The 23,185-nt window shown below is 46.5% G+C and overlaps 1 protein-coding gene and 1 long non-coding RNA gene across 2 annotated transcripts; one reads left to right on the forward strand and one right to left on the reverse strand.

Moving 5' to 3' along the window:
• Positions 1-2,990: 2,990 nt before the first annotated feature.
• NDUFB4 (NADH:ubiquinone oxidoreductase subunit B4) lies at positions 2,991-5,231 on the reverse strand. The gene is made up of 3 exons (XM_061365419.1): positions 4,994-5,231; positions 4,634-4,780; positions 2,991-3,106 (listed from the first exon to the last, which is right to left on the reverse strand). The coding sequence occupies exons 1-3, from the start codon at positions 5,192-5,194 to the stop codon at positions 3,047-3,049; spliced, it is 408 nt and encodes a 135-aa protein (XP_061221403.1). The 5' UTR covers positions 5,195-5,231; the 3' UTR covers positions 2,991-3,046.
• A 442-nt stretch (positions 5,232-5,673) lies between these two features.
• LOC133218821 (uncharacterized) lies at positions 5,674-12,193 on the forward strand. Its single transcript, XR_009727269.1, has 4 exons — positions 5,674-6,262; positions 7,954-8,326; positions 11,158-11,270; positions 11,994-12,193. It is a non-coding gene; the product is annotated as an uncharacterized LOC133218821 (long non-coding RNA).
• The last annotated feature ends 10,992 nt before the right edge of the window (positions 12,194-23,185 follow it).

The raw sequence follows: 23,185 nt of genomic DNA on the forward strand, positions 1-23,185 counted from the left end.
CTACCATACCTAAGCCTCCTATTACAGCAGGCCACTTCAACCTGCTGATCTGTGGACAGCTGCCAAGGGAAGACTTTGATTGTCAGAAAAGTAGACTGCAAATTAGAAAAGGTGGGAGAATCCAAAACACTTCACTGCTGAGGGAAAGTTTCCTTTCCAATCCCACGCTCCAGCCATCCTCCAACATTGACTTGTTTCTCAGTACTTGTCAAATATCTCTCCCTACTCAAAGTGCTGATTTGCAGCACAACAAATGTGAAAAGGGCTTGTCTGGCCAGTCCAGGCATTTGTTCCTGGCACCTTGAAGAGAGCTCAAGTGCAGACAACATCACGAAGGACCTCAACATTCATTGGGGTATGCAAGCCTTACCCCCAGGTGGCAAGTTCTACAGAGTCAATGCAGAAAGTGACGCCCCGACCAGGGAACCAGGAGCACAGCCCAGGCACCCCAAACTTCACACCTACACTTTAGCACATACCCATGTAAACAGTTAATAAGCTTGGTACCACCAGGATCTACGTTTACTTCCCAAGACGAACAATCCTCAGTTTCCCAAAAGAGAAAGAAATGCAGAGCTGCAACTCCTAACTTCAGTTATACCCATCATCAGTTTTGGATCTGCATCAGATCCCTGGGGGGGGGGAAGTATCAGCTTTGAGCAAAGTATTATAAGATCTACAGGGAGATGTTTACTCTAAAATAGCCAGCTCAGAAAAGAACATCTAGAAGAATCAATTTGCTGGAGAAGTTGATTTAATCAGACTGATTAAATGAGGTCTGAATATTTCACAGGCAGTGGGGAAAAGCTTGTTTCTTGTCTGGGACCTAAATTACCATCCAGTGACCTGCAGGCTCGAGTTTCTCTTGCTATGCACTCATCACTGAAGCAGACACGGGTGGTAACACATCGAGTCAAGGGTAAAATTCCACGAGGCACATTCACTCTCCTGTCTTCACCCTAGACTTTTGAAGGGAAACTCCCCTCTCCTTCCTCTACACACTCTGCACCACTGCCTCAACCAACCCCACCTCCAGTAGCATCACACATTTGTTCCTTGCAAGAAAAGCAGCTTGGAGAGTTCTGCAAAGAACAAGAGAGAAAAGTAGGGCAGCCTTTCCCCAAGCACCACACTCAAATCTGCAGGAACATAGCATCAGACACTTGCAATGGCAAAGGGAAGGGCTGTGGCAGGTGCCACAAGCATCAATCCGAGGCTGGCCTAAATGACTAGAGGCACTGCACTCATCTACAACCCATCCTGAACCATTTGCTCAGCTGGCCTGAAACAAATACAGCTGCGAGGGAGAGTTTACATGTATGGCAACTCAAGTTCCAATTAGCTGAGGAAATGGGTCCTGGGAGATCAAATTATTTTGTGGCAGCAGGAAGATAGTTAATTTAGCATGCTCAGACAAGCAATTATTTCTTTCCCTAAATACCACTTTCTCCATGTGCTGATACCTCTCCACACTGACCCACAGTGGAACCTTGTAATATCATTTGTGACAGTCTTTTAGAAGCTGTTCTGCAGGGAGAACAATCTGGGTTTGCTTTAGTTAAGTGAGCAGAAGAAAAAGCCACGAGGACAGATATAAGAGGGTTGCTGGGAGCACACATGGGATTGCAAAAGCAGGCCATGGCCTTGTACAGCTGCTGCAACACCTTAGTCCCAAGCTCCTCACAGTCTGACCATCTGATGTGCCACAGGAGAGCTACAGCAGGAAACAAAGAAACAAAACCCCCTTTTTTTACTGTGAGGGTGACCAAGCACCAGCACAGGCTGCACAATCTCCATCCTTGGAGATACTCAAAGCCATTTGCACATGGTCCTGGGCAACCTGCTTTAGGGGTCTCCCGTTAAGCAGGGTCTTGGACCAGGTAATGCCCAAAACGTCCCTTCCCACCTCAAGCATTTTGTGGTTACATGAAAAAACTCATCAACTCATTCTGATACAGAGGGCCTGCAAACAGCCAGTACCTACATCTTAATTATACAGCAAAGGGATGTGGTAGAGCTGCTTTTGCTGACTTCACACAGGCTGCTTTCCCAGCAAACAGAGGGAAGGTTTCAACTTTCGCATCAGACTGAGATCTTGGCATTGACCGCAACATCTGAGAAGAAACCTGTGCAATGGCTGACAAATGATGGTTGGTTGGATCGTTGATGGCACCTACAGGCCATGTGAAAAGTCTGGATTAAAAATCTTTTCCTTGCATTCATGTTTCAGTACTTCGACAGTAAAAATCCCAAAGCCCCTTCTAGCAGAAGGGTAGGCAGAAACAACTGACTTAGGCAGAAGCAACTTGTGTTCTTATAAAAAGCAGCAGAGTAGGCACCTTTGTGGGCACAAGGTTTAGCTATGCTTGGGTTTTTTAATCATGGCCCGTTTTCAGGATGAAATGGAATTCTTCTGTAGTGAATCAGTGTCAAAAAGAAAAATCCTTATCATTACTTGTCTCCCACTCGCAGGAATGACAGTGGGAATGCCAGTCACCTAGAGCATGACATCATCCAGCTTGTTATTTCCAAGTCTGGTATGGTAATTTTATCCCAATTTTACTGCAAGAAAGACATAGTTTAGGCTTGCTTTTTATTAGGGAAAAGAAAAACTTACTAAGAGCAGGCAGGCAGGCTCCTGAAGTTATTAAAGATTACCACAGAACTTGCCTATTACCTGATTAGGGCAAACTACAGAGTTAAACTGATGCCAAGAATACATACCTAGTAAGCAAGCAGCGGTTCTGCAGGAACTGTTCTGGCCCTGCTTAATATTTCAGCTTGTGCTGCTCTGACAGCAGCAACTTTCACAGTTTAAGAGGCCTCTGTATGTAGACCAAAGGAGTACAGTGGTTTTGTTCAGGGCACTCTGTATCTATCTGTGTTAGATATACAGATCCTGCATTTCTGCACTTTCTGTAATTGTTACAGATGCAAGACAACCAACAAGCTGTTAAGATTTATTCTTATGAAGGAGAAACATCAGCATGTAACAATACATCTTATTTTATTTATATGCCATCAGCAGCACTGCCGTTGCAGGAGCTTAAAATAAACTGAATGGTCGCTCGTATTTACCTTCTTCGATAAGCTTCTCTTTGTGATCCTGTGGAAGAAAGAACATTCATCATCATCCTATTAAAGAAGTTTCAATCAACCTGGGTAAGAGAAAAGCAGTTCTAGTATTTCAGCACGGACTATAGGAAGATGGCATCGTATGTGAGCTTAAGGGTCTTTTCCAGCCTAAATGATTCTATAAGCACAAACTTAACAGCTGATGAGGTTAAAAAGTGAAAAAGAGCAAGGCATTTAGCTTCACCTCGCTTCTGAGCTACAGAAGACGTGCTCAGATTGACATCTCTGCAAATTCAGCCGCTCTCACAGGCCAGCAGAGACCAATTCCTTCAATGTACTTTTCACCTAACTGGTTGTGTCGCAGTGAATTTAGACATAGTCTTTACCTCCTCCTTCTGGCTGAACAATCCAGTTACAAAGGAACTTTGTAGTAACTTGCCCAAATATACCTGTGTTAACATTCAGCCCATTTGTATCTCACCCTGCAGTCACCGACTTTGCTGATAAATATTGTTACACTACAGACGCTACAGATACTGTACATACCACCACAAAAAAACCCCAAACATCAGTAAAGGAACTGGAATAAAGGAAACCAATTTTTTCTGGGGACTAGATTGAAGAGTTCATCCTAAATACTCCCAGGCAATTGTGGCTGGATTTCACCCACACAGGTTTATTGTGAAGCACTCACATGCTAAGCCCCACTTGGTGGCTAAACCCCACCTGGTGGCTTCACATACAAAACCAAACTACCATGACAAAATACTGTGGAGATGCTGAAGTCTCAATAACATTTCTGTCAACATGCTCAGTGTGTTTCCTAAAACCTGCATTTTTGATCCATCCTAGCAAACAATGTTCCCTACAAATATTCTATTAACTGATGTTTGTGCTTTCTGGTTTATGACTTGATCTAAAAATACTACTTTTGTGCAAAAGAGTGAAATAGCCACAGATTCACTAGTGAAAACAGCCACTGTCTGCCCATTACACAGCATTTTCTTATGTATGTATATAGCTGAGTTTCTTCAGAATTGCTCAGATTCTGAAGTCTGCATTTCAGGAGTTAGACCAGAAGTGAGATAAACCTTCCAACACCTTAACCATGCTGCTGAGATCAGGCACTGTAATCAGCACAAGTACTCCTCCCCATTTGCTTCATGAGTTTAGAGAAATGGTCAAGCATTTACAGAGACACTGTGAGGTCTGTTACCCATAAAGCGTAGCTACTGCAGGTCAACAGCTGAAAATAATGGTATTTTATGATTAATTTGTACTGTCAGTGCTAGAGAGAGCTTTATTGTAGCAAAATACCTTGATCGTGGAAACTGTGACTGGTCATACCCCTGGGTACAATAGAGGGCTCTCAGCACAACAGGACTCTGCAGCCAATTACGAGTCTTTGAGACAGCAGGCTCAGTATCAACCTTCTCTCCCTCATTATTTTAACGGTATTAATCATTCTCAGGTGCAAGAGGATTCCACCCATTCAGTCTCCAAACAGATCTTCACTTTACACTGGGCCGTTCACTAACATACCACATTGCCAACTCACCCTTTCAAGCTTGAAGACCGCAGCCCAGAAGAGGAGAGGGCACAGGCCAAAAACAAGCCCTAGGAAGGACGTCTTCGGTGTCGGGCGGAAGGTAGGGTACACGTTCTGCGTCCTAGCGTAGACCCAGCGGATCATTGCAGGGTTTTCCTGGGTGGGAAACAAACCCCACAGTGAGGCCCCTGCTCACCTCCGCGCAGCCCCTTCACCCACCGCTGAGGCCTGCAAACCCAGGCCGGAAGGACCCCAAGGTCACGGGGAGCACAGAGCAGCGCCCTGCCCGCACGGCCCCACGCCGGGGACACCGGGGCGCTGCGGACAAGCCCCTTGTTTCCCTGTCCCCGCGGCCCCGTCCCCACTCACGATGACGGGCGGAGGGTTGGGGTTGTTCAGCTGCAGCTGGTACTGCCGCTTGAGCCGGGCGCGGATAGCTAAGCGCTCGGCCTCAGCACGGCGGCTCTCCGGCGGCACGTCGAAGGTGCTGCGGTCGAGCTCGGTCGGCAGCGAGACGAAGCGATTGGGGTGGTAGCGCTCGGCCGCGGTCGGGGACGCCTCCGACCCCATCTTGGACAGACGGCGCCGGCCGACGGGAGAGACCCGCCTCTCCTCTCCCCGCCCCGGCCTCCGCGGCCGACACCGCCCCCTGGCGGCCTGGGGGTGCTGGTCACCCCCTCAGCCGTGCCTGGGCAAGGCGGGGGGGGGCCGCCATGGGAGGTTGGTGCTTTCCTGACCCCAGCAGGTTAAGCGGCTGGGCCCCTCCGCTCTGGGAGGAGCAGGAGCTCCGAGGCAGAGCTGAGGTCTGTAAGGGGTGTTGTGCAGCCCTGGGGATAGCGGGGTGGTCATCACTGTGATCTCTGTCACAGCCTTAAACCGTGCACGCTGACACAAAGTATTTGATCTCTCAGCTGGGCTGGTTCAGCCCGGAGAAGAGAAGGCTCCTTAAGGGCAGACCTTACGGCAGCTCCCAGTGCTTAAAGGAAACATGGAAAGGGACTCTGGACAAGGGCCTGTAGTGACAGGACAAGGGGAATGGCTTTAATCTGCCAGATGGGAGAGTGAGATGAGCTCTTAGGCAGAAGCTCTTCCCTATGAGGGTGCTGAGGCGCTGGCACAGGGTGCCCAGAGAAGCTGTGGCTGCCCCATCCCTGGCAGTGTTCAAGGCCAGGTTGGACACAGGGGCTTGGAGCAACCTGCTCTAGTGGAAGGTGTCCTTGCCCATAGCAGGGGCTGGAACTGGATGAGCTTTGAAGTCCCTTCCACCCCAAACCAGTCTGGGATTCTGTGCAATCATCGCTTTGATGCGTTAACCAAGGCTGTGCTCATTGGGTAAGCCACCAGAGGACCTTCAGGGTTACTGTGTGGTGGCTCAACACCCTGACAAACTGTATGGATAGGTTCAGAAATCATCCTCTGATGATGAACACGTGGTGAAGAAATCCAGCTCTGGCCTTTCGTTTTTGGCTTTGGGATATTTCTGTCTCATCGGTATTAAGAGCTTTGTTCTCCAGATGTGTAAACCATAGATACCGGTTGTCTTTCTGAAATAAACTTGACAGTAAAACAAGTTTTCTGCTGTTTTTTTCTTCTTTCACTATACAAAGCAATGACATCAGCTATTCTGATTGGAACCAGGTAAGTTAATGGCTGTGTATATATAGTTATGGCCTCATTTACCCTGAGGTAACTCTACAGACTCAGGTAATGTTGGATGAGGGATTACAGCTTGCTCCTAAGCACACACAAAGTAATATTGCTGGCTTTATTTAAGATGCTGTGCTTTGGCACTGAATAATGGAGCAGAAGCTCTGCCTTGCATCTTGTGATTTCACTCGTCTTCTACCTCAGCACTTGGAAGATAGGTAATCTCCTTTTGGTCTGAGCAGCTAATCGGCAGTTGGGGCTTTGTGACTTGTGTCTAGCAGGATGAAAGACAAGTTGGACATCCCTGAGCAAGACCCCCACAGCAGGAGGTGCTTTTCCCTCTCTTAAGTCCAAGCCCACAGTACTCTCAGGAGCTCTCTCCTGGTGTTTCTCCAGTTTTCCCACCCTCATTTTCTTCACAAACAAGCAGCTGCAAATCCAAGTGAAAACCAAGCTGCTTCATTCACAGTCAGCTCCCGTGGAAGTGCTTACATGCCCTGTTGCTTTGTTTCCCAGTGCTTTCAGCTTGGGATAGTGGGTCCTGTTGCACAGAGACGTTTACTTCTTTTCCCAGTTTCTGACCATTGGATTTAGTGTGATCTGTGTCTCTAGCTCCATGATTGCCTCTCTCCCTAAATGGCATGTGGAGAGCTACTTTAGCAGCACAGTACACATACCAGCAGCACTGCCATGTGGCTCTCCTATGGTACTTCCATCTCTGAGGGCTCCCAAAGACTTGGCAGCCTGTGTTTCCCTGCATGTGCATGGCCTGCTTCTTTAAAAGCTGATCCTCCCTGCTCTTTATTTCTTAATAAATAGCACATGCAAGATAGAAGCAGAGAGATTCCTGGCAGGAACAGGGGTGCAGGCTGGATTCATGTACTGGGAAGAGATAGCTGCTCCGTGGGAGTCGGGTGATGTTCCCCTCTTTGCTCCATCACAGAGTGGAACAGAAAACTCCTGCAGATCTCCCAAAGGATTTTGAAACAGCCCCAATCTGCTGTGTCCTGAGGTGTGTCTGTAATGGTGTGGGACAGTTCCTGTGGGAATGAGCAAAGATGCTCTTGTGGTGTTCAGCTCACAGGCCTGGTGCAGACTCTTTGTGATCTTACCTGAGCACATCCAGGCTGTGCCTTCTCCCTGTTCCTGAAGCTCTCAGCTGTGAGTGTGCACACTTGGCATGCAAATAGTGCTGAAATTAATTCTACTGGGAGCAAAGGAGAAGGTGCAAAGCTATATTACCACTAACAAGTAACGTGCTGTATTAGAAATGGAGCAGCCAGCCACGATGCTGAAAACACCTTTGTATTTCATCTCTAATTACTAACTCATCCTCCCTCCCAAAGGATCTAGTGACTCACGAGGAGTCTTTTCTGGGAGATGGGATCACCTCTGTCATGGGGTAAGAATATAACAAGATTCCTTCCAGAGAAGCATGTTCCCTGACACTCAAGCCTGTGTATTGCAATCAGTTGTTTTCACTCCTCCAGAGGTGATTTTGTGCACTTTATTCATTTCATAACAGCCATATCTCTAACTTTAAACCACCGTGACTTAGCAGAAGCCTGACACGCCGGTAGTCAGTGTCTAAACCTTGCATAAAGCAATGCAGGACAAAGACAGGAATATTGCAGTCAAGGCACTAGACTGAAATCAGTGATTGTTTTTTTCCCTGCTGGCAGGAGCTGCTGCACACACTGAGAAAAGTTGTGGTGACAAACTGGACTCCCCGGCAGACCACCTGCATCATCTGTTCCTTCTGGGCCACGCTATGGCAGGATGAGCACAGCCTGGCTGCTACTGCAAACCACCTGTGAAACAAAAGGTTTTGAGAGAACAGATAAGATCCTTCATATTCTTCTTTTTGCCAGCCAGATCATGAAGCTCCTTGGACTCTTCTCCTGACTTCTAGTGTTGACTTAACACAAGCAGAAGGAATATAAAACAGGCATTAGTGAGAGTGGGGCCACTCTCACTAGCGCAACACAGATTTGAGCTACAATAAGCTGGTCATAAAACCATTTCCTTGTGGGCTCCAACAATGAGGCTTAAAGGGTAAGACCCCAAGTGTTTTTCTTCTTTTTTAATCAGGACTGAAGGTTACTGAACGTTTTGGGGTTTTCAGTATTGAATTGAATTGACCATTCTTATACAAAAATGCCCTTGAATTTTACATCACCTGTTTTCTTTGTGAACAGCAGTCACCAAGATAGAACCAGTCAAGAAAATTAATCTTTGCCCAGAGCCCTGTGGCAGGATGGCCTTGACTGGCTGCCAGGCATCCACCCAGCTACTCTCTACCTCCTCTTCCTCAGAAGGATTGGGGTAGGGCAATGATATGGAAAAAGCTCATGGGGTGAGACAAATACAAAGAAAAGCAAAACCTACATACAGAAGCAAAACAAAAAGAGGAATTCATTCACTACATCCCATCAGCAGGCAGATGTGTAGCTACTTATGTGAAGCAGGGCCTCAGTATATGTAGCAGTTGCTTGGGAAGACAAGTGACATCATCATAAATGTCCTCCCATCATTCTTTTTTTCCCTCAGCCTTTATTTCTGAGCAGATGGGCATCATATGGTATAGGATACCCCTTTGGTTGTTTGAGTCAGCTGTCCCAGTTATCTACCCTCCCAGCCTGTTGCCTATCTCCAGCCTACAGAATATGGGGTGTTGGAGGAAAAGCCTTGACACTGTGCGAGAACTGCCTGGCAATAGCCAAAACATTGGTGTGTTACTTATGCTACCCTAGCCACAACTGTAAGGCTGCTGTGAAGAAGGTCAGCTCCATCCCAGCCAGACCCAGTACAAAGCCATCTTGAATACTGTCCTACACACCACTGGATTTCTGAGAGCATGCCCATCGAAATTACTCTGAGATCAGGCACACTTTGGTTGAAGCTGCAAATAACTTCCACCTTGAGTTTAAAGTAACCCAAGATCCTAACCTTCAGTTTAGACCTGTATGATTTTGTGGGTGACTTTTCAGTCATGCTCCAAAATATACACTGGCTGGATTGGTTTGGCTGTATATGCAAAGTCCACAAAGTCTTTTCAGAGTGGCCATGTTAAGTGACTGTGCTTTAAGTGAATGAAAGGAAAAATTACCTAAATCACAGACCTGTCTACCTATCTCTGAGGTTATTGTGCATGATGCTTTCAGAAGACAAAGGTTAAATGTGCTGTCATCTTGAAAAATACTTATGTCTGTCAAACTTGTGCTGAATACTTGTGGTTGCCATGTTTGCATCAGTTGTCAGGATGGCCCAGTTGTTGCTGGGCTCTGTTTTGAATTCTCACTGACCTTTTGCAAAGAAAGCAAGCTGGAAAACAAGGGAGAAGCTGACAAGATCATTCACATCACAAGGAGGTTTCTGAACATAGGTCTCTTACTTCTAATTCCCACATGTAATGGGCAAGAAGGGTCATTTCAAGCGTATGAATACTGATGTGTGTGCTGCTGACCTTCTTCTGAGGTGAATCAGTAGCAGTCATTCATCTGCATACATACATTCATGGTAAAAATACAGAAGGGGAGCAGTGTGAAAGGTATAAGGACAAGTTTATTGGCTCAGAACAAGCATGTCTAAATGCAGCACATAGCTATGTTAATATTGTCCAGATACATGTCATTCATTTTGTGTTGAGAACTGAAGTCCCCAGTATCTTTATCTTACAGTTGTTTAAAGGAAGCCTGGCACACAAAGGAAGGAGTTAGCATGGTTAGGGGAGTTATGAATAGTCCAATTGTTATTTCAGCCAACAGGCCACCCATAAATGTGTATCAAATGTTGAGCTCCGCAGGAGTTAGTTACAAAACTAGGACACTTAATGAGTCATGAAGTGCCAGGAATAATGAGAGATGGCATTAAACAAACCATTTCTGCCTCTCCTGGGCTTGTCCAGAGATGGTGACAAGAAGGCCAATGCTGTTTCAGCTTTTCCTGCTAAAATCATATTTGTGACTTGCAGTGAATGATAGCTGTGGCTGAGCTGCCCTAGCTGGGGAGCTAGTGCTGCCTGGGAGGCTCTGGTGGAAGAGGAGAAACTGGCAGTGAGCATCTTTTCTCTACTCTTTTGCAAGTCATTGATTGGAGCATTTTGTAACATCATTTTCTTAGCTCCTCGCAGGAGAGGCTATTAAAAGTCACATAACGTTGAGGAGCGGGAGGGAAAGAGGTCTTAGAATAAAGTATGATGGTAATTAGAAAGCTGAATATCTGAGGGTAAATCCTGTTATGGCTAAGTGTTAGAAGTGCTTTACCAGCTAAGGGGTAAGGCTATTCTCAGGCTTCCCCTCACGATGGCTATCAGGACCTAGAGTACAGCAGCAACCTGTCATTCCCCTGACCAGCCTCCTCTGGACTTCCATCACCCACTGGCCCTGGAGCAACACTGAAGCTCAGCCCCTTGGCCTTAGCTCTTGCCTTAGCTGTGTCAAGCGTGTGTTGTGTCTAGCCTTGGACTGAAGTGGCTCAAGTTCCAGGCTTGACCTCAGACCTTCTTTGTCACTTTGCCCTTGCTTGGACATCACTGGACTCTGGCTGAAGGCGGTTATTGCCACTGGACCTGCCCTGATGACCTTGTTTGGCTCCCAGTTTATTTTCCTTGCCATCCCTGGACTGCACTGTCACTCATGGAGCCCTGCTCAACCTCATGACCATAGACAGTGTACATGGCACCAAGGGTGGACTCACATTGATGCCAATAAAAATTCAAAAAGCCATTGTTAACAAAGTCAGTGAGAGAAAACTCAAGTTTCCTCTCATGCAGGCTAAGGGGAGGCACCTTTTCTGGGCTGCTGCTCCCGATGCAGGTCACTGCCAGCAGATGATGTTTCTATTCTCCCCATTTCTCCGCATGTGTTTTGCTCTGCCTGCAAAAGAATGGATAGATCTGCCTCAGTAAGTCTGAGTATTGGAAAAGTAGTGGTGCCCACTGTGAACACTGCCTGCATCTCTCCGACACAATGGAGGGAGTTTCAGGTGGTGAGTACTCGTACCCTAAACCATGTAGAAGAGGCTGTTAGCCATTCCCTGGAGAGCCTGTCTTTCCTCATGGGCTGTGGAAAGAGTCTAGTTTAGCCCAGATACTTCCCACTCCCTGGAGTATATGGGACAGAGTGCTGTGGCTCATGTAGCCTGGGGCCAAATGTTACACAGCCTTTATTGTACTTGGAGGATCCTCCTTTAAGTTCTGCCCAGACCCATGGGTGAAATCCTGGACTTGATGATAGCAAAGGAGAGCCCTACAAAAAGATGGCTCTGGCCCACAAAGCTGTCAGATTCCCTGCAATGCTTTACTTGAAGTTACCCCCTCAGTTTAGGAGAATTTCCTTTCACAAACAAAATCAGAGTGTGAGGAAAAGGCTACTGTGCAAAAATCCATCCAGAAGTGGCCACTGAGACTATAAACCCCAGCAGAAGAGGTTATGGGGTTTATAGTATATGGGTATACTATAAACCCCAACAGAAGGGGTGTATGGGGCTTATGAAGAAATACAGGGCCCCAACAGCTGCTATGGTGTCAGGGACTTTGCATGTCCTGGTGGCGTCCACTCATGAATACAGTCTTGGAGGAAGCCGCACGTTTGTGGAATCATCCAGTCCAAACTTCTCCACAGCCTGAAATTCATTTTTAACTGGAAAAGGAGCAGGTCTTTATAGACAATAGCTCTTTAAGAAGTTACAAATTTCTCTTTTGTACAGGAAGATACTCAAGCCCTGCTTGGGGGGAAAAGAAACAACCAACCCAGCCTGAAATCTGATAGATCAGTCTTGAAGGAGAGGCAGCTTCATTGTACAGCTACATAGAAAAAGATACTCACTTTGCTTTATGTATTTTGCTAGAAGTCTGGAGCTTAAATTTTAAAGGAAGTCTGGGAACACACTGTGAAGCAGACCATCAGTATGAATAAAATATGGTAGCAGGAACATGTTGAACTTAAGAGTGACTGTGTGGCAATCTCTGTATCACAGTGGGGAATTGCCTAGTTGTGGCAATGCAGTGTGGTGGGGTTTTTTTGCTCAAATCAAAGACAGAATACAAATGAGGCTGTTGCTGCAGAATGCCAGCCAGTGGGAAAGATACATGGGTCCAGGCCCAGCCTGGGTATTTCGGTGTTTAAAAACAGAGATGGCAATACTAAAGCCTTAAACTTGTGACCTATAGAGGTAGGAGGGCAGAGCAGCTCTTTCCTGGGCTTCCATTATCATTGTGTAAGTCAGGAACTTTAAACAAGAAATAGCCCTTAGCACTGCTGAGCCCTGTATCCATCAGGCTTCATCTGTCTTGTTGGGGAGACAGGGTGATGCAGCTGCCAAGGTTAAAAATTGCCTCTTATCTTAGCAAACAGGTATGCTCTTTGGATAAAACACTTCTGTTTACATGGCATGTCCCCTTAATCCAGCCACTGTAACTGTGATTTGTGACCCCTACAGGAAAGACTTCTATCTCTGGTGTGGTCCTTGTAGTGCCCTTTACATACAGTGCTCCCCTGCTCTCCTGCTGCCCCTCACTCCATCCCCTTCTGTGTGTCTGCTTGCCCCATACTCACTTGCAGATGTTTTTGCCTAACCCAGACCTCTCCTCCCAGACTCCCACTGATGCTGAGGGCCTTTTTACCCCACAAAATAACTTCAGCTTCCTCTGCCTCATTCACTTGCTGCTTAGTCTTTTCCCTGCTTTCTCCTGATGATAACTCACTCACTTTTTCCAAGCATCTTCACAAAAAGATCCAGTCGTGGGGGCAGCCACTTGCAAAATGCTTAGCAGATGGTAACTGCTAACCTTGTAGTACTCTGCTCCCTGTTTCCTTTTGTCCTCTCTGGGTCAAGCAAGCTGTACACAGCACATTGGCAGCCAGAACATTAATGTTCTTCCTAATTTGCCTTCATTTACTTTGGGGTCTTCTGTGGCCTGAAGCCAAGGGAAGCACAAGCAGTTGTCATACGGTTTCGTGGTCCTCCTCAGTGCATGAGGGCCAGTCAAACTCAGTTTCTGCAAGCAGCCTTTTAGTTTTACAGACCAGTGTCAGGGTGAATGCAGTGGAGAAGGACCGTTTCTGTACAGGTACCTTGCATGGCTGATCTTTCCTTTCTTTGTGTGTCATTGAACCATCTGGAGTGAGTTAGTCTTTGCTCAGGCACAAGCATGGTATCCCCACCTTCTGTTGTGTTAGTCTTGCTCCAAGCTGCTCCAGGGAGGCAGCTCCCTCTTGCTCATGACATGGTCCACCAGTTACTGCAGTGACTGGAGCTGCCTGCAGAACATGGTCACAAACTGAATGAGTTCAAGAGACATTGCAAAGACCAGTGCTGTTATGTCTGTATCAGTCTTTCAGAGCTGGCTGGGGTGCCTCTTCTGCCCGACCCATTAATAGGGAGGGTGCATTTCTCCATAATTTCCATGGGGACTGAACACATCGCATCATCTGAAGGAGCAAGGGCAGTGACTCACCCCTCAACATGCCTAATTTTTTCCAGGATAGTCCTTCACACTAAGGACGGAGTGAGTCTGGGATATACCCATAGGAGAAGGTAATATGCCAAGAGCTGCTTGTCTCAAATATAAATGAAAATTTGAAATATGAGAAATCACTCACTCTGTTCAAAGTCAAAGTCAACAAAGTGAAAGTGCTTTTCCTTTACAGTTGTGTAACTCCTCCCCAGCACAGAGCAAGACCCTATTTCCCATCCTTTTGCTTCACCCTGTGGAATTACGTGTACTCCTCGACCCTTCACTGTAGAAAGAACTTGGACAAAGCAGGAAAACTAAGCCCCTAATCCTCTATAAACTATGAAGCTTTGGTTTCCTTGTTCTTAGACATTAATTTTACAGATGGGTCACAGGTAAGATCTGTTCCAGACAGCAGCGCTGCCCTTTCGGTGGGCAATGATGGCAAAGGTCTTTCTTGCCTGCAGAGTTACCTCTGGCTGTACCCTCCCAGCTCTGATAGCAGTCAAGCAAATAGCTTCAGTTGACAGCTTATGGACTTTTATAGCATTTTCTCACAGTACAATCTCTTCCAAATACCAGCATCTCTGTCTTTTCTGAGCAGACCTATATTGCATCTGGCACCAGCTTTATTAAACATTGGATAAACCTGTCCAGTGGCTACATCTAGATTTGTTTGGGATAAATTGTTCTGACTTGCTGATCATGTAACATACTGCTCATAGACACTTCTTACATGCCCTGTGTGTAGTGCACAGGTACACAACTGCAAGATGTGCTACTGTGGTGAGAGGTCTCCTCTCTGGGACCTTTTGGAGGGAGAAGCTGACACTCAGTCTGTTATCTTGACCTTATTCAGAAGCAAATGGGCAAAAGTATTTCTTGGACTTAGAGTCTAGACAGCCACAGCTTTGATGGGTACTGAGTTTAAGCAGTTTCCTACAGAGAGTACTGGCCATTGCCTGTGGCTCTGAGGCCCTGGGGCAAAGCATGCAGCCCAGCTTCCTTCAGGAGGATGTCCCTAGCAGTTTAGAGCTGATGATGTTATCATTGGTTTATCCTTGCCTGATACCTTATTCTTGGAGGAAAGAAAAAGTCAGGGCTTGTGTGAGATCTCCCTTAGGCAGAACGTTACTTGATGAAAGCATAGATATTTCAAGGTGACTTCTTCTGGCAAAGGATTATTTTATTGCTTGAGAGTTGCTTGTTGTTTGTATGCTGTGGCAGTGAAAGGCCAGGATGTGACAAAGAAGGGGTGGTCATTAGTCCAGGGGCAGAAGCGAATCACCAGCTCCACAGCTGGGATTGCCTGTGTGACACTGCTTACACCCTCCTGCTTTTATGGCCTGACCCTCTCTCAGGAACTGAGGTTTCTGGATCCAGGACTTCTGAAGGAATCATCAGTATTTCCTAGCACCGCGGGGTACTGCTTGAAGGCATGGTAGGATAATGGTGATGGTGATCAAAATACTCATGAAAACAGTCTGACAGGGTTTTCCCCAACAACCCCTTTCACAGCTTTTCTGGTTAGATGCAATATTTCAGTTTTGTTTGGCAGAAACAGATGCACCCTCTCGCCCTTCTATTAAAGAAACAGTTTTGTTTGTTTATTTTTCACCTCCCTTTTTCCTCCTTATCCCAGTTGCTAATGAAAACAGGGGAGTAAAGATGGAAAAGTGAGAGAATTAAGAAAAACTATTCAGGTTTTGTTATTTTGAATAAAGTTTTCCCAGCAAACCCAGAGATATCATCGTTCTCCAGGCTTCCTCAAATCAATCCCTGCTCCACCGGTGTCCCTGAGGGCAGCACAGGCAGACTAGCATGAGCAACCCAGAAAATGTTGGCTCCTGGCAATATCCCTGGCTGTTCAGAACTGAAGAAAAGCAATGGTATACAGCAAATCCCATTGATTTTCTTAAAAATTATCCATAACTGGTGTTTCACTTTACAAGGTAACTTTAGGTGAGGATCAAAGCTTCCTGACACTCTCCATGTGCTGGTCTGGTAGGTGAGCTGCAGTCTGGCCAGGTTTGCTGGAGCCTGCTTCGGGAGGATTCTTACTGATGTGAAGCTTCAGCTGCCTTTCCTGAGCTGAAATCAATGGAGCTCTGCAGAAAGCAGGAGGTGAATAGCAGTGATGCAGCAAAACTGTTATTTAGGAAAGGAGATCCTTTCTGCCAAGGTTCATACTGCCCTGCAGAGACAAAAAAGAAAGAGGTGGTATTAAACATCTTGTAGCTAAAATACTGCTCTTTATTAAGCTCTAGAATAGTAGTCAAGAAGTATGCACAGATGAGGGGAGGGAGGTTTGAGCAATGTAGTCCAAAGCTAGTGTAATAGTGGAAAGGTTCAAAAAGGAAAGGATCTATGATCTAATTCAAGACTTAATGTATGTTTTCCAGAGGCGTCTCAGCTGCAGCAGTAAAAGCAGTAAGGATCAATAGTGGTTGTGACTGCTATGCTGGGTTTCAGCTCAAGGAAAAATTCCTAGAGAGAAAACATATAGGTTTATAATAGAAGCACTGACCAGACTGGAGCTGTGATCAGTAATGTTTCTCAAACTAAGCCAAGGGTTTCACTGATTCAGTTTTTGTTTCTTCTGACTTCTAATGTTTAAAAACAAGTTTTCATTATTGTAATCAGCAAAATCATCCAAAACCTGACAATGCCACTGTCGGAGACCAGCCATGTGTGTCTTATGAGGAACAGCAGTTTGCCAGCACTTCACTACCTGAAGTGGATTTGCATAAATCCTTTAAACACTCGTCAGTGAGAAATACAGCTGGGAAATTAGCCCTGAGTCCTCACAGAACATCATCTAGCCCATGCTGGGTTGGAAATGCATTTGTTAGTGAAAAGGTGGCCAGCTTTGCTGCAAGCTAAAGTCTTCTGTTTCACAATGGCTTTTGAAAAGCCCCACAGTAAACTGAGTAGGACTGAGCCTCAGGCTAGTGGAAGTGCAACCATGCACAGTGTTTCTTCGTTTTCTGTCAGTATTCCTGAACTCATCTTACTCTGACTTCCCAAAGGCATCACTAACATCCTATATTTTAGTCTATATTTTATTTATGGTAAAAAAAAAGGAAAAAGATGAAAATGGTTCTAATCTGTGGTTGCTCTGGTTGGATTTCCATTATCACCTCAAAGCAGAGGGTATGCTGGTTGTCACACTGTGCTGGCAGTGCCTGCGGAAGAAGAAATAGAGTAAAACCTTGTGTTCACTAACTGGCCTTTGCAGAAAATGATCCCTGTTGTGTTACTCTCTCCCCTGCATGTGTGGCTCTGAAATGGCAGTGAAGGAGGAGTGAGTATCTGGTTCAGTATCCAGCTTGCTTCCCACATGCAGGTCAAGCAGCAGCAAGCCTCACCTACCTATGCCGAGTCTGATGATGGGATGTTACTCCTGAGGGATGAGGCAGATGGTTATGACTTCCAGCAGAAAAGAAGCTGCAAGGTGCTCAGTGCTATGTTCTAAGTACAAGCCTATTTCCAAGAGTTTTGAGGGACAAAAGGGGCAACCCACTGCCTTTATGCTTTATGCTTCATCTGTTTATGCTTCATCCTGTTTTAACAAGGCTTTTCAGACTTAGGGTGGCATATCTTCTTTGCCTCAGAAAGAGACAGTACAGGATTGCACAGCTTGTCCTGTGGCACCAGGAAGTATCACTGACCCCAAGGCAGGGCTCTGCTCGCTGCACAGGCCTGTGGCACAGTGAAGCAGGAGACACTGCATGTTGGCGGAGCTGATCCCAGCTGGGGTCCAGGTAAGACTGAGCCATATTGGATGCTCTCGCAAGCCACGTGAAGTGGCAGCTAGCTGCCTTCCCGTTCGTCTCTGTAGAAGTTCTCTGCTACTTTCTTCTTCTCAGACAGAGCTTTAGGTCCAGCCAAGAGGCTGAAAAGCAGGTATAGGGAGAAGTGAGGGAAAAAGGACATCAAACTCCTCCCGCAAACAATCCTCGTGCCCTTGCTGGCTGAGGCGTCCCCTTGACAGGGAAGGGAGCCGTGCCCTCTGGTGGCAAAACAGGGGAGAAACAAGTTTAAAACTCCTCCCCGTCTCCAGTACAAGGGCACGAGGGCAGGATCACCCTCACTCCTGCCAGAATCTGTGGCCTCCGGTTAGCCTTGTACTGCCCTTGAAATTCAAGCGGCTCCTGTGTTGAGGTGCGCCTCCCTGCTGCTCAGCGGGTCAGGTTCCCTTGCTCTTGCCTGTCCTGGGCAGGCTGTCACTCAGCCAGGACGGCACATTCTGGAGCAGTCCTACTCGTTGAGAGCACGCCCCGCTGCCCAGCACGGCTGTTGCAGCTCTGGGGTACGCAGCACTTGAGTGCTTCGCCATCGGCTCTGTCTCTCAGAGCTTGAAAGCAACTCCGTCACACAGCACAGTTAGGAAGCTTTTAATAGTTCACACTGAAAGGTTAAGTTGATTCAGATTCAGATGTGGGCAAAAAGCAAGCAGAAGTGTTTTGCTGCTTGCAGGAAGAGCCCAGTACAAACGAATTTTGGTAACAACACCTGTAATTAGGGCGAATGAGCTGTTTATCAAACTGTGAAGGTTTTGTTTCCTATGCATCATGTCTTTATGCTGCCAGAGCAATCTTCTGCACAGTAGCCACATGGTTCTCTGCATTTGTGGTACCCATCCCACATGGGACTGTGGCTTCGTATCTTTCTTAGCACCTTCCTTTTGTCCTCATTTGCTTCTTTGGGTGTGAATTGCAAGTTCCTGAAGAAAGAGTTTCTTACAGTTGCTTTTCACCTAAAGCATTGCTATGTGAGTTACGTCAGCACAGCATGTGAATGTTGCTTGGGCAATTGACCATCCCCTTCCATCATGCTGCAGATGCAGCATGGCACAGGACAGGCAAGAGCCAATGTGGTTGCATCTGTTCCTGATGACATGATCTTGTGACCCAAGTTTGGGGATCCTCAGTTTGCAGGCTGCTTGAATCCTGAATGAAATGACATTGTTGCTCCTAGACACACACAGCCTCTAAGAAGACCCTGATAACTCCTCGTTCATGATAGTTTTGCCACTAGAGGAGGTCAGCAGTGCCCTTTCTGCTGCAGAATCTTCACTGCTGAATGCTCCTCTCCTTCGTCTTCCTTTGCACAGAGAGTTAGATGCAGACCACACTGGCTCATGCCAGGACTCAGTGTGTGGAGTAAGGAGAGAATAGAGGGCAGTAATTCCTAAGCAGCAGGTACCTGGGTCTGTTGGTATCACTAGCTGTAGTTGGATACAGTAGACCTGCTGGGAAAAGGACTTTCCAAGTGAAAACTCCCCTTTTCTGCCTTACCCTCAGCGTTTCAGCAGTATGGAGCAATAGAGCAAGGACAGCTTTCAGCACAAGGGACTTCTGTGCCCTAGTTCTGATTTTCAGCTCAAGCAAACCTGGGGCTTGGTGCTTGACATAACTCTTGTTACTGATGCTGGAACATGTTCATAGATACCTGAAAAAGTCTGCATATCACTGTGGCTGCAAAGATATGAAGTGGAGCTTCATATGTGTTTTGGAGGTTATGAGGATGCTCTGTTGCGAAGAGCTCAAGAGAGCTTAGGTATGCATATAGCAGTCTGTGAAATGATTAAAACAGTTCATGTAAGAAGACTCTATGGTCAGTCACACCTCACATTAATTGCCACAGAAGGCTGGTGCAATAGTCTGTTAGCTGGGAAATGATTTCTTTAGCTCCACGCTCAGGAGGCTTCTCAGTTCACTAAACCCAGTGGACCTGGGAAGATTGGTTTCAAATGATAAAATAATAGGTTGAGATTTATGTTGTAGGTGTCCCACAGACAGGGGCAGAGTGCAATCATGGCCTTTTTATTTCTTCACCAAGTGTGTTAAAAGACTGAAAACTGTTGCCTGTTGGTTTAATACTTTTTCTGCTTAATTTTGCTGTCAGATGGGAATGCAAAGCCTGAAGTTTCATTAACTTTGTAGAGGTTTTGCTGAAGCTTCAGCAGTGAAAGAAGAATGGTGTGAGATCTGAACTGAAAGGCTAGCAAAACATAGCTATTCCCCTGATGCTTTGCCATTGGAGCTGTTTTAACATAAGCAAAAATCATTTTAACAGATTGATAGCAATAGAAATGACTTCTCAATGGAAATCTGCGCTCACTAGTGTGGTATGTTTGTGGTAACGCTGCTCATTTTTCTGTTGCCCATAGAAAGTTCAAGAAAACAAAAAGCAGCAAATTCAGAACTGGAGGAGGACCTTGAGCTTCCCATTTTGCACAAGGAGCAAAAGCTGTTCTTGCCCTTTGGAAGCAACTTTTAAGGATCCGGAATTCCCAGAAAGGAGTACTTGTTTCCATGTTATCCTTCAGTTTGGATAGATTTTTCTTGTTTGTGGCCTGTATTTTTGGCACATGCACTCAGGATGTTAATCCCTTCAATTTTTTGTGTATTATTTTGTGATAGGTTTAGAGCCAGCCTTTTCCACCCAAACACACATCTTATGGCTTATGTAGTTTCAACTTGCAAAGAGATAACTAGGTATTAAAATACTGCCTTGGTTCGCTGGTGCCCATGGGACCATAGCAATGATGTTGTAGCAAAACACAGAGCATGTCTGTGTCTCCTTGCAGCTAATGGGGAACCAGGATTGTGTAGAAGATGCTCCTCCTGTGTGGAGCGGAGGATTGCAGGCAGGAGACTGTGACTGAGAGGGTTTTCTGTCTGAGAGGTAACATGGCTGATGGTTCTAGTATCTTACTTGCAGTGCCTGCTTTAGCCACATAGAACCACCCCTTCTAGTGCCAGACTAGTCACTCACAGGCAGTTTGTTGTACATGAGGCATTCGAAAGTAGCTTAGTAAACAGCACCATTTGTTCCAGGAAGAGTCCTGCATTTCCTATAGTGACCTATAGACTATATGCTCCTGTAGACTATATTTCCCTGTGGCCATATTACCTACACCCAGATGGCAGGAAACCCTTATCTCAGGCAGGTTGAAATTCATGCTCTTTAGCCACTGTTGCAAAGTTGTGTCATCTTCTCACTCTGGAAGAGCACTTTCAACTTCTGAAAGAAACTTCGCACTTCTTTCTGGCCATTTTCAGCTGCTTCAGCTGTGAAAAGGCAAAGAGTAGATTGGGAACATGAGGTTTAGTTCCTTGCCCTGCTGAAAATTCCCTTTGTGGTGCTTAGGGAATTGTTTGCTCTTGCTGTGACTTGGTTGCTGATCTGTGATACAGTGTATTACTAACCGGTCCCCTGGCCTGCAGGGAGCAAAACTACATGGCTCAGTTACTGTAGCAATGACCCTGAATTCAGGAATGTGTTTTCATGGGCACAGTGCTAGACATCCAGAGCAGTCCTCAGTGCTCTGCAAAGCCCTGCACAGGCTGGGCTGCTGCCTCATCTCACCCCTCTCAGCAGATGTGTGTGCAGTGCAGCCAGCTGCATCAGAAGAACATCATGTCCTGCAAGAGCAAGGTAGCCAGAGTCCAGCCAGGGTGTTGCTGCCTCATACGTGCAGAACGGGATGGGACAGGGGAGAGGAGACATCGGGAATTACTTTGGTCTGTGGGAGAAAAAGAGAGAACAGGAGGAGGTCAGAGAAGAAGTTAACAAAGAAATGTTACTAAAGAAGGTTTATGTTTAAAGCAAAGCTAGGCTGCCCTATACACCCATTCCCACTGCACTCTGTGCTGCTGTGGGGATGCTCCCAGGCTTCTGCAAAAGGGGCCTACAGCAAAAAGTCTTCACCAGGCTTGAACATGAGTTTAGAGAGGCTCCTCTGACGCTTGTATCCTGAATATTTCCCTTCTCTGCCCCATGTGGTTCCAGCACAGGGACCTTGAGAGAGCTGGCATCCGTTTGGACTGTCACATCCATATGGGCAGGCAGGCCTGTCTCCAAGGGTGAAATACCTCTTTTTCCAAGGCTCCCTTTTGCAGTGTAACAGCGTGGTGAAGAGGGGTATGCAACGCCTAGAGAGCCCCAGGCTGCTTGGCTGGAGGAAAGGTAAAAGATACAGCTACTCTGTGCTTCCATCTTGTGTCTGACTCTGCATTGCAGGGGTGGACTTAGCAGAAGCGAGGGATGGAGTGAGTCAACAGAGGTTGGTGAAGAAGACTGCAAAAGCTCTGCCTCTCCTGTGCTTCTGCATGAGCAGCTCTTCACCTCCCTGAGAGCGGAGTAGGGCAGAACTTCTTTTGTTTCAACAGCTTGCACTGACTGGGAGGGGAAAAAGGGAATGTTTTTGGAGCTGCTCCTTGTTTCAAACGTGCCAGCCTGTTTCCAGTCTTACACAGTCCCTTTGTTCAGAAGGCTGGGACATTTCCCTTGGCCAGGAGGGAGCTGAGACATGTCAGTTTGTAGCTAGTGCTTGGCATGTGGTTTTGCTATTGCACACAGATGAATGAATGAAATTAGCTCTGGGCTGCCAAGGGATCTGGTAGGATGGCAGCCAGAGATATTTATTATGCCTTCCCTGTGCTAAGCAGTGCTGGTTGGCACAGACACAGCCCTATGGTTTAGGTTTTAAGATGAGTTTGTTTTATCTTAAATACGTTGCAAGAAAAGAATGTGTTTATTGTTACAGCCTGCTCTCTGGGGCACAGCTTGCCCTCGAGCGGGTGTGCTGGGTTGCCATGCAGTCAGAGCTCCTGCACAAGTGCACCAGGTTTGGGCAGCTGCGTTAGCAGAGGTTTTGTCTATACTAATAAATCTGAACATCTGCATGGATTAATGGTTAATGTGGGCCTTGGTCATTTTTAGGCCTGTGCCAACCAGTATCAGCCTAGAAAAGACGTGGGCACTGAGTAAGAGCTTGTGAAGGGACAGTTCCAATTTATTTCTTTAGGAACCAATTGCCCCTGAGTTTGGTCTCAGTTTCTGTTCACATAAGAGCCCCTTGAACAGGTCCGGCATAAAGCCCAGGATTCACTTTTAAGCCTCTGAAGAACATATTGCATGAATATAGGTAGCACCTTTCTTGGTATTTGACAATGTCTGTGGGCATGTCAGCAGGGAAGAGGGGCTTGGGCACAGCCATCCTGTTCTGGTGGAGCATTTAGGTGGCTCAGCATGACTCACGCCATGCCCCTCAGCATCTGGACCTCTCATCCTGTTTTAGTTAATAACAGGTGCAGCCACATACGGAGTGAGCAGTTGTTGGTCTAGAGCAGTGGTGAGGACAACAGCTCCCAGGTAGTCCTGCTGCTGCCAGAGATACAATCCTCCCATGGTGAAGACCTTTGTTTACTCACACACAGGCAGCACTGGGGCCAATGCAGGAGACTTGCCTGCCTGCCACACAGCAGTTTGCAGCAAGTCTCATTTCACCCTATAGCGCCAGGCTGGCAACTTCTGTGATGGATTTTGGGGAAAATACTGCTTTTTCATTTCCCATTTGGCCTCACCAGTGCAGATACGAGTCTCCATGAATGAGATTCTTCATGGCCTAAACAGAGATAAGTTTATACAGGTGACATTTCAACACA

Source organism: Neopsephotus bourkii, unplaced genomic scaffold (genome assembly GCF_033783945.1).
Source record: "Neopsephotus bourkii isolate Nb327-2 ecotype Australia unplaced genomic scaffold, CSIRO-AGI_Nbou_v1 NB_1287, whole genome shotgun sequence".
Lineage (NCBI taxonomy): Eukaryota > Metazoa > Chordata > Aves > Psittaciformes > Psittacidae > Neopsephotus > Neopsephotus bourkii.